This window comes from Epinephelus lanceolatus, chromosome 1 (assembly GCF_041903045.1).
Source record: "Epinephelus lanceolatus isolate andai-2023 chromosome 1, ASM4190304v1, whole genome shotgun sequence".
Classification (NCBI taxonomy): domain Eukaryota; kingdom Metazoa; phylum Chordata; class Actinopteri; order Perciformes; family Serranidae; genus Epinephelus; species Epinephelus lanceolatus.
Genome location: NC_135734.1, coordinates 47,455,139 through 47,468,531, shown reverse-complemented (window position 1 = coordinate 47,468,531; position 13,393 = coordinate 47,455,139). Strand labels below are relative to the sequence as shown.

General features: G+C 41.5%; 1 protein-coding gene across 12 annotated transcripts in view; it reads left to right on the top strand.

The window, feature by feature from the left end:
* Positions 1-13,393, top strand: part of ptprt (protein tyrosine phosphatase receptor type T) — a 527,216-nt gene that overhangs the window by 289,298 nt on the left and 224,525 nt on the right. For all 12 annotated transcript variants that reach the window (XM_078171434.1, XM_078171419.1, XM_078171458.1 and 9 more), the window contains exons 13-14: positions 3,487-3,589; positions 11,878-12,154. In XM_078171434.1, the coding sequence (XP_078027560.1) occupies positions 3,487-3,589; positions 11,878-12,154 (380 nt within the window). The remainder of the gene's footprint in view (positions 1-3,486; positions 3,590-11,877; positions 12,155-13,393) is intronic.

Sequence of the window (13,393 nt, the reverse complement as noted above, 5' to 3'; positions counted from 1 at the left end):
CTGCCAGTCTGTGTTTTTGTTTGTGTCTTTGTCTGTCTGAGTGACCGTTTTTCATATCTGTCTGGCTTTTCCTCTCCATTTGTAACCTTCTGTTTATGTCACCTGCCTCAATCCAACGAAAATGTCAGTGGCACCCAAAAAAAGGAAAACAATCAAGTTTTGTGGCAAGAACTGTGAAGTGACTGCACATGTTGATGCATTTCTTTATTCTGGAGCAGGAGGACTGCACTTTTCTTATTCCAGCTGTTTTGTGAAGAGCGTTCTTTGTTGTTTAAATGACAGAATTACTAATGCAAAATAAGAACTCTTACTTTTCCTTTCTTTGCATGTTTCTCTTTGTCCTGTATTGTTCTGACTCACCCTGGCTGTCCTTCTCCAGCTTGCGTTAATTCTCCTTCTGTCTCTCTGCTCTTTTTCATCTAAATTCCCTTTCCTTTTTCTGTATATTAACTGCTTTCTCCCCTTTTTTATTTCTCTATCGCTGTCATTTCATCTCTTTTTTACTTTTCTTTAAAAATGCCTTCCCAAATGGCACATCTGATTGTCTTTCAGTCACAGGTGTTGTTATTTCCATTTCCTCCTCATTGAGGTAGTTGTGACCTTTAGTTTGTGATCGTCCGTCAAGCTGTCAGAGCTAGCATGGAGCCTTCACCGTAACTAACTGCAGTCCTTGAAGAAATGTTCTCAAATTTATGGAAAACTCAAAAAGCAATTTCGGAGAGAAGCACACAGAATGGTCTACAGTCTGTGTTTGAAGGATATATCCAGGATGTCAAACTGACTCAGCAGCAACAACGGGTTAAAAAGACAAAGATAGTTAGAAGCTAAAGCCGAACTATAGGCTACAGATCACAGTGTAAAAGTGAACCACCACATCACTGCTGATCGCCACAGAAGACAATGAATATAAAGGGAAACTTTGATGATTTTCAACCAGCTTTGTGTCACAGCAGTGTGTGCAGATGAACAGTGTTAGGCTTTCACCCATGCTGCCAGCATCTGGAGCTCCAGCAGTGGACAGACAGGGTGCAGGGCTAAGCCGAACATCACTCATCTGCACATACTGCCATGACACACAGCTGGTTGAAAATTGGCAAAGTTTCTCTGCTTCTCCTTATTGGTTCCTGTAGAACAGCGTCGGTCATCATTCAGTGTTATGATCAATAAAAACAGAAAGAAGCATGTGTATAAATTCAGTAGACAAAATACCTTCAGTGGCTACGTAGCTAACCCTACAATTTCCAGGGTTTGATTTTGGTTTTGGGATGAAAAAGAAATCTTGTTACCTCACCAGGTATTGTGTGTCACCATTACACATGCCCCGGGCAAAACCCAAAGCTTGAAATACCAGCCCAAAAATGAGGAAAATATAAATTGTCTAGTGTATTGAGCACAGCTGTGTAGTTGTCGGATCATTGTTGGAGTTGGCCCGTGCTACTCTAAGATTGGTCAGTCGCCATTTGAGGGGCGAGACTTAGTGAAAGGTCAGCTGTCTCCAGCGCTAATGCAGCCTTGATTCAAGATGAATTCATTAATGGTGGTGACTAATTGCGTTGCATCACAAGTATTAATTGCATGCAGGTTAGTGGGCAGCTGCCAGTGTTCTCCCTTAATTATAAATTTGTTAGTATTGAATGTACTGAAGCTATGAAACTGGGGGAAAAGCCCCAGGACTCTTTTTTTTTCTTATTGCAGTGCTATCAAAAGAGGTATAGACAACTCTTATTTATAGTGCTGAAGTTTAAAATTCTGACTTGAACCCAAATATAAGCAGTCCTGATGCTTTTCTCTAGCCACTGAGCCACACCACTGAATCCTGAGTCCTGGTATTGTTAAGTGCTGATTGAACTACAGGGGACTACAGTCCTAATGTGTCATCAGCATGTTATTAGCATCGTCCGATCTGTCAACACCAACAGTGATTTTTGCATGACCTTTCCACTGAGCCTCCATTACTCCTTCATCTTTTGAAATCTTAACAACATGTTGCTAGAAAAAAAAAAAAAAAAAACGGTAGCACTTCCACACATAACAGAGACGTCTCCCTCCAAATGTCACGCCATCCCCAATCTTCATTATCTCATTCAGGGACCCAAGGATGAAGAGACTTCAATTAAACGATGCAGACAGATAGAGATGGATGTACATGGGAGGAGGGGCTGGACTCGTCTTAATATCCTAAATGCCACACCAATCAGGGGAAAAACTGTTGATGTTTTACTCAGACAGGCACTGATGCTGCACCTTCAATATGAGGCCATGACAAATGTGAAATTAAAAACCTGAATGTAATGGGATGTCTGCGGAGTGAAGCGTACATCCATCTTTGTGTTGCTCTTAACAGCACTGGATAAGATCACTGTTGTCAGGATGTGACACAATAATGTCAAAACAAAAGATCAGAGCCAGAACAGATCTGTGGATTTGTTTTACATCATATATTTACCTCTGCTGAGATTTATTTCAGTATTAACTCAAGAGGTTGACATGTAGATGGGGATAAGTACCTCCTGTATTTATGACAAATGGTTGGCCTTGACATGCAGGTTTGTTGACTCCCATTTTGGAGCCTCGAGTTTCGAAATTTGGCGTCACCATCTTGGATTTTTGGAGCCAGAGGTGACTATATGGTGGCGCTAATCTTAACACTAGTTGCTAGCGTGGTTAAGAAGGTGTTTCCTAATGCTAATGCTAATTTCCGCCAGCAAATAATAAGCTTAGAACCATTAAAACAAAGTGTACTTACCGCAAAAACTTAACATCTGATTTTTGAGGCCATGGTTACGTTGCCTAACCAACGTTGTTGCTGTGGTAGTAACTTGTCAATTGATGGCATCCACCTGTCACTCAAAGCAGCCATGCACTTAATAATGCATAACTTTAAGCCTTAAAAACAATTTAACAGGTAAATTGTATTAGAATTCAGTTGGCATGAACGGAAAAATTAGCTATCAAGACCAAAACCATTTCTGGACCAGGCTGTAAACAAAGTTGGGCATTTTAATGTGGAGTGTTTATGGAGATTGAGTCACTATTGAAGCCAGCCTTAAGTAGCCATTTGAGGAACTGAAGTTTTTGGACATGTTCCATGTTGGCTTTCGGACATTTCCTGAATAATCCGAAATGAAAACATATGTAAACCTTTCATGTTGTGTCCTGAGAATTTGTATATCATTTTTGGAGAACGTGCGAAATCTAACATCCCTTTCTCTCCTGCATTGCTTCACTGTCCTTTGACATAAAGCTCATTTTAGACTTTGAAACTTATGTTTGTTGTGTTGCACCCTTTTGAAAGGTGCCTGTTGGGTTGAGGAAAATAACAGAGCAAGGGGCGGGGTCAGTGTGTTCAGTTACAGTAATGTTGTTATTGTGCTGGACAATACACTGTGACTTCCTGCGTCATCATTCAGTAAAAGTTATCCTGGTTTGACATGTCAGTTTCTTTAGCTTCATTGTATGTTTTTCTTTTCTCTCTTTTACCATCAGCCCCGATGATGCCAGAGTACGAGTCTGAGGCTCCTCTGAACGAGACAGAGACCACCATCACCATCCTGCTAAAGCCCGCCCAATCACGTGGCGCACCTATCAGGTAATTTCTTACCTGTATCTTTATTTTGCTTTTTATATAAGTTCCTGTTATGTACTCTGGTTTCCTCTCCTTCCATCTCTTCTGTCCTCTGCTTTCCTCTTCTCCAACCCATTTTGTCCTCTCAACATCCCTCCTACTTTCATCTCTTTCATTTCCTCCTCTCGTCTCCACCCTCTCTTTCTTTTCCCTCTTACATCCACTTTCCTCTCTCTCTCATCTTCCTCAAGGGTCTCTTTTAAAGCCACTGAAATCACTCACACATATAAGTCCAATTTGTATGCAAAGAAACTCGGAGAATGGGACTTCATTTTTTTTATAGATTTGGCAGTGAAACTTATCGTCTTTAGTCACTTGCGTCCTGAAGCTTTAGCCGCTGCCCTGTGGTGATGCAACTCGGAGTGGACATGACAGGCCTAAATGTCTCATGGTAATTTGGCAATCAGTGTCCGGTCACTTTAGACTTGACTGCTTTAACTGAAGCACTCTGCCAACAGCTTGTTGGCACAAGGCGATAAAGTAAATGTTTTTAGGGAGTTTTTTCACATTATGCACAAAAATACATGCAGTCATGGTTTGATAAACACATATGTGGCAGAGAGCACAGTAACAGACATGTATACTCGCAGACATGCTTTTACAGTTCATATATCAGCTATGGAAACACTCGGTCTCATTCATGAAACATGAGCAGAACAAATTTGTGTGTAAACTGTTTGCAGAAGGAAATTTTACGTGTATTTCAGCTTTCTGTCTTTTTGAAGATACCAACAAAATCTACACCTGCTTCTGACTGCTGGTCGTGCTTGTGTCAGTAAGGTATTGCACATAAATGCTGCTTGTCATTATTAGAACAATTTTATTTTCATATTGTGCTCTGTCACAATACATAGATGCCTATGAAACATCTAAGCTAAACATGACAAAAGATTGGAAATGTGACACGTTTAGTTAAATTAGTTGGCATTTAGCAGAGTTAAGCTTCATATTAGGTTTCTTAAAAACGCAAATGAGTTATTTAAATCGATTAAATTCAAAACTGGAAAACGCTGTTCTCTGAATGAATAAAATAACAAACCAACGCACTCCTCCTCTGCACTCTTTACGCACCACAGCCCCAAACTGCACCTCATTATTGTCTAATTTAACTGTCAGAGACACAACGTAGGAGACATAAACATTATTTCAAATTGAGTTTTGGTTTGATAAGACTTGTGGACGTGTTTCTGCTCACACCGGGCAGCTGGTGAACTCGCCAGCTGAACTCGCCACTCGCATCTGGCAGACGGTGTATCGTACTTGTTGTTAAACGTAACAGAGGGTTATTGCTGACATTAGACTTCCTGTATTAAGATGTTTTAATAGTGGTGTAATTTTACAACAGTGACAAACAATACTGAGGCTCAGGGCCAGAGCATGTGAGTGGAGCGGAGCTGAGCGGGGAGCGGGGAGCGGGGAGCGGAAGGATTTTGTGTTGAGCGAGGAGCGGCTATTTTTTTAAAAGGTGGAGCGGAGCCTTATCTCTCGCTCCAGTTTTGCTCATGCCCCACCCAGAATGCATCTTTGCACCTGCGGACACCCACACTATTTTCTTTCAAAACTATGGAGTTTACTGTGTACTTCAGAAAAGAAACTGAGAAGAGAAGCAGCGGTACCTTGGAGAACGGTCCCTAACTGCGGGGAGAGGCGAGAGGGCTTCCCCGGAGGTCGGCCGCTTAACCTGGTCCGTCTCCTCCACACTTTGACTTATTTCCACCCTGCCAACAGTGGTAGTGTGGAGAACGGTCCCTAATTGTGGGGAGAGAGGAGAGGGCTTCCCCGGAGAATCTACCAAGCTCATGTTTTATTTGTGAATAGAAGATTACAGGTTAGGGTAGTACGACGAAGTTTTTTTGAGTGGAGTGGTGAGCGAGTGAAGCGGGATAAAATTTATGAAGGAGTGGAGTGGAGCGAAGAATGTGCAGAACCAAGCGGAGCGGACGAGCGGCGCAAAGTGACAGGTGCGAGCAAGGAGCGGAAATTTTTACCCGGTCTGCTCCGCTCACATGCTCTGCTCAGGGCAAACTGACAAACGTCACTCTGATGATGTAAGCAATGCATTCGTCTGCAGCAGAGAGCTGTGACTGGGAAGAGCTTCCTGTAGCTGTTGTGTTTCATGTCGAACCATTTTCGTCTAACTTGTTGGATGGTTCTTATGACAGAGGACACGGAGTAAACGGCACCTGTTACCTTATTCCAGGTCTTTGATTTACCTGTCCCGGTCACACTACTACTACTATCAGAAGAAAATGAAATGTTTTTCTTAACCCCACTTCACCTAAAATAATTTCAATTCTTTATCAGCGTCGGAAGTAGAAGTAGTAGAAGTTTTTCTGTCTCTCCCACGCTTTCTTTATTTGCTCCGTGTTTGCAGGGCTACAGGATGCACCTGTCCATAGTACTTATCACCTCCTTATATTGTGGCCACTGGCTATTCATGGGCAGTGATGTAGGCTATGCTTATTGCTAACAAGCAGGAGCACGCTGTCAATTTACGACTGATTGGCATTTATGAACATACATGTTTGTATGTTCATGAAGACGAGGTAGTTTTTCAGTACCAAGGTTTTTTATGTGCAAATCTACTCACGGATTTACTACCATTTCATGAATGACACCCATTGTGCTTAGTCATTTAATGAATAGCCACCAATCATGTTTTAAAGTTGGATTAGAATGCTAATAATCAGGTTATGGGCTTTAATATTATAAGAGATGATACAGTCAAATCCTTTTCCTACAGTAGTGGTGGAGACAAACAGCAGGTTGCCTTCATTCAGTTGTAAATCTCTTTATAGTACCTAAAATAAAAAAGCGAGCAAAAATACAAAGACACACTCAAGCCTCATTCCTCCAGTCCCGGTCCGCTGCACCCACTGGTTTTGTTTTAAAATGGACACACAGCTAATTCATTCCTGCTCCCCTTCTCATTTTTTCAGCCAGCGTGTTTTTTAATTAAAAGTTCACTTTGAACATGTGATCCCATCCATTTCATTGGTGTAGGGGAGAACATAATTCTGCGGTTGCCTTTAGGGAAATACAGCTTCGACAAGGGTGCATGGAGAATATATATCACTTCAATTTGGACTTGGGGAAATGGATTTGAGAAATGTGAGCGTGGGTCAGTGGTTTACTGTTAATTTCTGTAAATCCCATACCATATCTCGCCGTTCATCACCCACGCATGGCAAATACATCTCATGTTGAATTAGGCTGCAATCCAATCACTAACATCTTTATGTGTTTATCAACCCGAGATAAGCCCCTTAACGTGTTTGCTTATTATGTGTGTTTTGTGCAAGTATTACATGTTTTAAGTGCCAACAGATGTACGTGGGGAAGTAGGGAGAAGGCATCTGTTGGTTAATGTGCACGCTGATGTTTTCTGCAGGAATTGTAGTGTTGTTTTTTCTTAATTTATTTATTCTGAGGAGATCAGAGCATCTCGAGTTCAGGAGCTTAGATGAGGAATGTTTACCAAAATGGCTCTGCTAAGAGGAGCAGCTGTTGTGCTTGAGACACACACACACGCACACACACACAACATGTATACACACATTAGCATGCATGCTTGTATTCACACATATGTTCGTTCTCATACAGATAAGGGTAGCTTTACAGGCTAACGGTGGATGTCCACACATGCTTGCTCACAGACACAAACAAAAATGTATATGCACACACACATATAGATGAAGGCAGCTACACACAGGAAATCATTAGAGGTTGGAGTAAAACATATACAATACTATCACAATACGTTGTCCACAATAACAATGGCTTCACGATACAGCGATTCTGCAATACTCGATACATTGCAAGACAATAATCTGCGATACATCATTCAAGTCAGTTCAATTCAATAAAATGTTATTACCCTGAAGGAACTTCTTGTACCAGAGAATGCTTCAAATGACAGTAACACTAAGTACAGTAACAACAATTTAACGTTCAACCAGTAACAACTAGAACAACCAGGGGTTTTCGTGGGTCAGGGTTACTCACGGGACCTAGTTTTAGAAACAGTAGAGTATTAAATATCTGGCAAAATATACAAATATACAAGAGCAGAAGTGGGGGTTTTTTTCAAGGAAAAACCAGGGCGTAATAGAGTAACAATAGGAGCAAGATAAGTACAAAAGTTAATAAAAATGAACTAAAATGGTAAAAAGCAGACTGTGCCTGATAATCAGTACTATATAGTTATATATATCATGATGTCTGTTTTAGGGCCCGACCGATTTATCGGCCGATTATAGCCATTAGAGAATAATCGGCAATCGGCCAAAAGTTGCCTGATTGACGCCGATGTACACTTATATTATCAACACTAATAAAATGAAGGGAATATGGTGTTTTACTTAGAAATGATGTCCTTGTGTTACTTTTTGCACTATAACCTACCTCTGTTAAACTGGCAATAATAAAAAGAACTCTGGTACTGTGAACATATATGTGAATGTCTTAATTCATATAGACTTATAAAAGTATTTGAAAATAGTAAAATGTTCTTCCTTCAATTTATATCTTCGTAACAAGTGTTTGAACTATATTTAAGCCATCAAAAGCAGGTATTTCGGGGTTTTTTAAATTGAAAAACGTAAAAATTTAATCGGCCGATATATTGGTTATCAGATTTTTTTATTCCATAATATCGGAATCGGCATCGGCCCCAAAAAATCCATATCGGTCCGGCCCTAGTTTTACTGAAGAAGAAATAAATCTTTGTAAATGGGCACAAATCCAACATATTCTCAGTCCCATTTCGTTATAACTGGTGTTCAGTGGACTTTTGATGTCTACAAATAACACACTAGGTATCCTGGGTGCATCTGTTGTTGATGTTCTGGGACACCATGTGAATTTATGCCTGTTACATGCATTGTTTCTTTTCAAAATAAACTTCAGTTTTCACAATAAATGCACAGTTTCTGCTCTTTAGATGCAGACAGTCTTTTTTCTAAAACAAACAATGTCCGTAAAACACCTCATGTTTATGTTTATTTCCTTGCACGTTTATTTCACTGCCAAACCAAATGCGGCACAATATGGTTTCATCTTTTGTCTTGCATATTGCCAAGTATATATCAATTTTGTTTTTCCCATTTGTGCTGCAAAAGCTGAAAATGGGCCCAGTCTTTCAACTTGAGATGGCTGTGCCTTTCAGATTTGTTTTCCGCAGCTGCCTGACTCCGCACTATCTGCCGTTATCCCCTATGAGTTGCGTCTTCACCACAAATCAGTTAACCTCCTATGTAGATACATTTACCCTCATTCACCTGATAAGCACCACGATGAGGAGTCATGGGATAGTGACTCTGCTAAGTCAAATTGGCAGGGATATCCGTTTAGAGATCTATTCAGCGCCACTGTATCAATAAAATATAAGAGAAGGTAATAAAAAATATTCTTGTATCTGTATGTTTGCACAGACAGAACCATGCACAAGGCCAGATTCGCACACATGATAACATGCACACACAAACACACATATTATTGAGGTGTTTCTAACGTCAAATGCATTCACTGGCCCTGAACCCTGAACTTCATTCCAACTTTAAACCCTGAAGCCCTTTGAAGAAACAAGCATCAGCACAACCGTCCTCATTTCTCAAAAACTCTTCCACCTTTACAGAATGTTGGCAATTTGCAGATAATGTGCCCACTGTCCAGAAAAATGCACACTTTGCAAATAGTTTTCATTTTCTAAGATGTTCCTGAAGGTCTAGAATTCTTCCTCACAAAGACGAGTACAACAGCACTGATGTATATGGAGACACACTGGGACACACTCATAGGAACACCTGTAAGTCCAAAGACAAACACATGCGCGCACACACACACTTGAACACACACAATCCCCTATTTGCCCCTTGTACTGGGCCTCTGCTTCATCCCTTGTGCAGCCTCTGAAAGCCATTAGTTTAAAATGGATATTTCACCAGAAAGGCAGAAACAGCAAAGAGAGAGAGAGAGAGAGAGAGAGAGAGAGGGAGAGACTCATCTTTGGTCATCAGCAATTATCTTTTATGAAAGCTGCCAAACGGGAGCCGGGGATAATTGGCCGCGGCCCCCTTCACAGAAACATACATTTCCCTAATTGCGTATAATTGTGAAGTGAGTTCTTGGCGTGGAGGACGGAGGTAATTGCGGAGGGCCGCTGCGTTTGTCCTGACCGCTAAAGGAGCCCTCAGCCATTCATGAAGCCTCTCAGAGTGGAATGGAAACACACACACACACACACACACAGACAAAGTAGCATTAAGTATATAAACACACCTCTACACACCTGTTAGAACACACAGACAAGCACACTTGCTACTGTAGAGCCACATAGACACCTGCTAGAGTGCACATGCACACAGACAGAGCACAGCGAGACACATCTGGACTTATTAATGTGGATGAGAACACACGTGTATGTAAAGTAGGATGTAACCTCTCTCCCCCGCACACACACACACACACACACACATAGATATATATTTCTTACTGTTAATTTGTACTTTGCTGCTGAGTCAGCAGCAGAAATGATTTGCCAGCTACTTTGTTAGAAAGTTAGCTGAAGTTTGCCTCTAAAGTAAATCTACCATTTGGAATAAAAAAAAGTGACCCTTGGAACAAATCACACTGCTTTTTACAGGATAGTTGGCATTTTCCTGAGAATTCTTTACAGACCTCAGCCCTCCTCTGCTAATGCTCCTTTTGCCAAAATGGATTTAAAGCACTCTGGAAATTAAAGCTTTTAATGGTGGGAGCTCTGCCGTGATCAAACAAATCACTTTTTTAGCTGAATTAGGAGTCTTTTAAGGTAAAAATGCACCTGTTATTAAGTTTAAATTACAATGGGCTCCACAGAGAATAATGTCCCACCTGTACCTGTTTTTTTTTTTTCCTTTTTTTAATTAAAACTTTATTTTAATTTTTGCATTCAGAAGAAAATGAGTTACAGGCGATGTCTCCTACTCTGAACTGCCCCCTCCATTCTCTCCAGGCTCACCACGGCAGGGCTGTAGGCTACATAGGAGTCTTAAAATGTCATCTTGTTGTGTTATTGGGTACTAGAATAAGAGTCATAGCTCAAAATCTAAATTTGCACACATACTAGCTGCCACTGCCCAAATGCCCTGTGTGCATTTCTCTGTGGAGTGTTTTGATACTTTCATGGTATTTATAAAGCAGCTATACTTGCTTTATATTTTAAAAGACATGGAAATCTGACTTTTCACAATCTGGGACCTTTAATGTCTTCTTTAATCTAGTTGAAGGGCACTGGGTTATTTTTATATTGCATGAAGAGGCTTAATTAAAGCAAAGGACAAAGCTCTCATATCCTAAATAAAGAGTGAAAAAAGGCGTGCTGAACTTCTTCAAATTTGAGAGACCAGGGTTTTCCCTGCCTATCTAAGACAAAGGTGGGCTGCCTGGGTGATTTCGGCTGTTGCCTTGGTTAGAGCGTGTGTGTGTGCATGGGGGGCGTTCAGGTGTAGCGTCTTTTGCGCGCACAAATCCATTACTTTCAATGTAGACACGTGTCATGCACGCTCACAACCCAAAGCGACCCCGTAGTGGCGCGCATTTGGTGTGACACGCTTGTTTTTTCGTCTGGCGCACAGCTCCACGGACCTGCTTCTCCCTCCGGTGTTGTGTCAGATTCCGGTTCCCCCTCGGGCTGTGTCTCTCCAACTGTTTCCCACGGAGCTCTGCCCCGTTTGAAAGGCGAAGGAAGCCCATATGTGGAAAGACGTCGCCTCCGAGATGTAGAATGTGTATTATAGAAAAGAAACACACATTTCAGGACCGCTGACTTGTGACATCAGAACAGACATGTCCTGTGATTCTCAGCCTCCTTTCATATTTACTAGAGGGGGAACAATACCTGACAGTAATATTCTCAGCTGTCAGGATGTGCCTGCTGTAAAGGGTAAATATAATCATAGAAGGCTGAAAATCACAGGACATGTCTGTTCTGATTATACAAGTCAGCAGTGTAAAGCTCAAGCATGTGGGGGCCTCCTTTCATATTTAATAGAGGGGGGGACCGTATCTAAAAGTACAGCTGTCAAGATGCCCCCCGCCACAGGCCTTTGTCACCTCGGTCTCGAAAAAACCCAGGGAAAACCCATCATCTCTCTGATCTCTTGATTAATGACGGGGGCTTTGTTGACTGAGTAAAATGAAACGACAGCTCAAGAGAGATGTGAATGCTTTATTATGTAAATGTATTTATGTGACTTTATTTGTGTTTACAGCTCCTACCAGCTCGTTGTGAAGGAGGAGCGCAAGTCCAAGACCCGCCGCGCTGCTTCCGAAGTCCCTGAATGTTTCTCGGCTCCTGTCAGCTTCCGCAACGCCTCCATCTTGGACTCTCCGTACTATATCGCTGCTGAATTGCCCCCATCCAGCCTCACGGTTGTGCAGCCGTTTACAGTGGGAGACAACAAGAGCTACGGAGGTTTCTGGAATCCTCCGCTGTCACCGGCCAAGAGCTACAGCATCTACTACCAGGCCATGAGCAGAGCCAATGGGGTGAGTCTCAAGATTTTAAAAGTACCTTTAATAACTGGACTGGATATTTTCAGGGGTGCTTTGGATTGGAATTATATTTGTCAAAGTCTGATTATAATATTTTGATATATTTATCTTGATGACTGTTGTGAAATATTGTCATCCTGTTCATGAACTCATGACCCTCAGAGCATGAGTCGTAATAACACTGATGATTCTTTGACTTTCGATCCAACGCCACGAAAAGGTCAAATGTAACACTAACATGCTATCACTTTAGTTTAGGACAGCTGTACTTTGAGCTGAATGCTAACATAGCATGCTAATAATGTATGTTGTTGTTAGTGAGATTTACAAAGCAGCTAGCAGCAGTTAGCAGCTAACTCAAAGATGAAGAACAGCAGTTGAAAATGTCCGTAAATTGGGGATATAGTGAATTCAGAGAGGTCTTTACCTTCCAAACAGAGAGTGAGATCAGCCACCATATATAAGGAACAGTAAATGATTGTTTTTGCCATGTTATAGCATTGTTATTGTTTAGAAAGTGCTGCCGACGCGTATGTTATATGTCACACTAGAGGCAGATGCTGTTTTGTTACATGTCACACCTCTTTTGCTTCCAGAACGCCGGTATGCTTTCAGTAATCCCATACTGGGGTGGCATCATGCTGCTGTTGTTTGGTTCTGTGTAAAAAAGCAAAGGCAGCCCTATTGTGCAATATCTGTGTAAAAACGTCTTAATATGAGACTTTAAAGTACTTTTGGCCACGCCTTAACTTGTGATGTCACAGCAGGAGACTAAGCATCAGGTTAAATTTGCAGAAGAAGTAGAGCAGTGGTATCTGGAATCACCCTCTCAAAGTCCTAGTTCAGGAGAGTTATGTCACTTCTCATCAGGAAGAAAAAAAAAAAGAAGTGGGAATCTTTACTCCCAGAATCCATCAGTCAGTTTCTTTCCCATTCTCTGCCTGACAATGATTCTGTCTGAAAATATAACAACACCCCGCCCACCTCCTCCACCTCTCCCCTTCTCATAACTCATTCACAACTTGAACTTAGCTTTTGAATTTCCATAATAATCTGAACTCCTGTGAGGGTTGTTTTAATTTTCCACTGCTGTAACCACGGTAACTCAGTTTGGCGAGCGGGGCTGGGCAAGCTGGCTGATGCCATGATGTAATATCCTCCTCCAGAAGGCAGATTTCCCACAATGCACTCACATGGAGAGAGACTGTGTGTGAGTGGGTGTGTGTGTGTGTG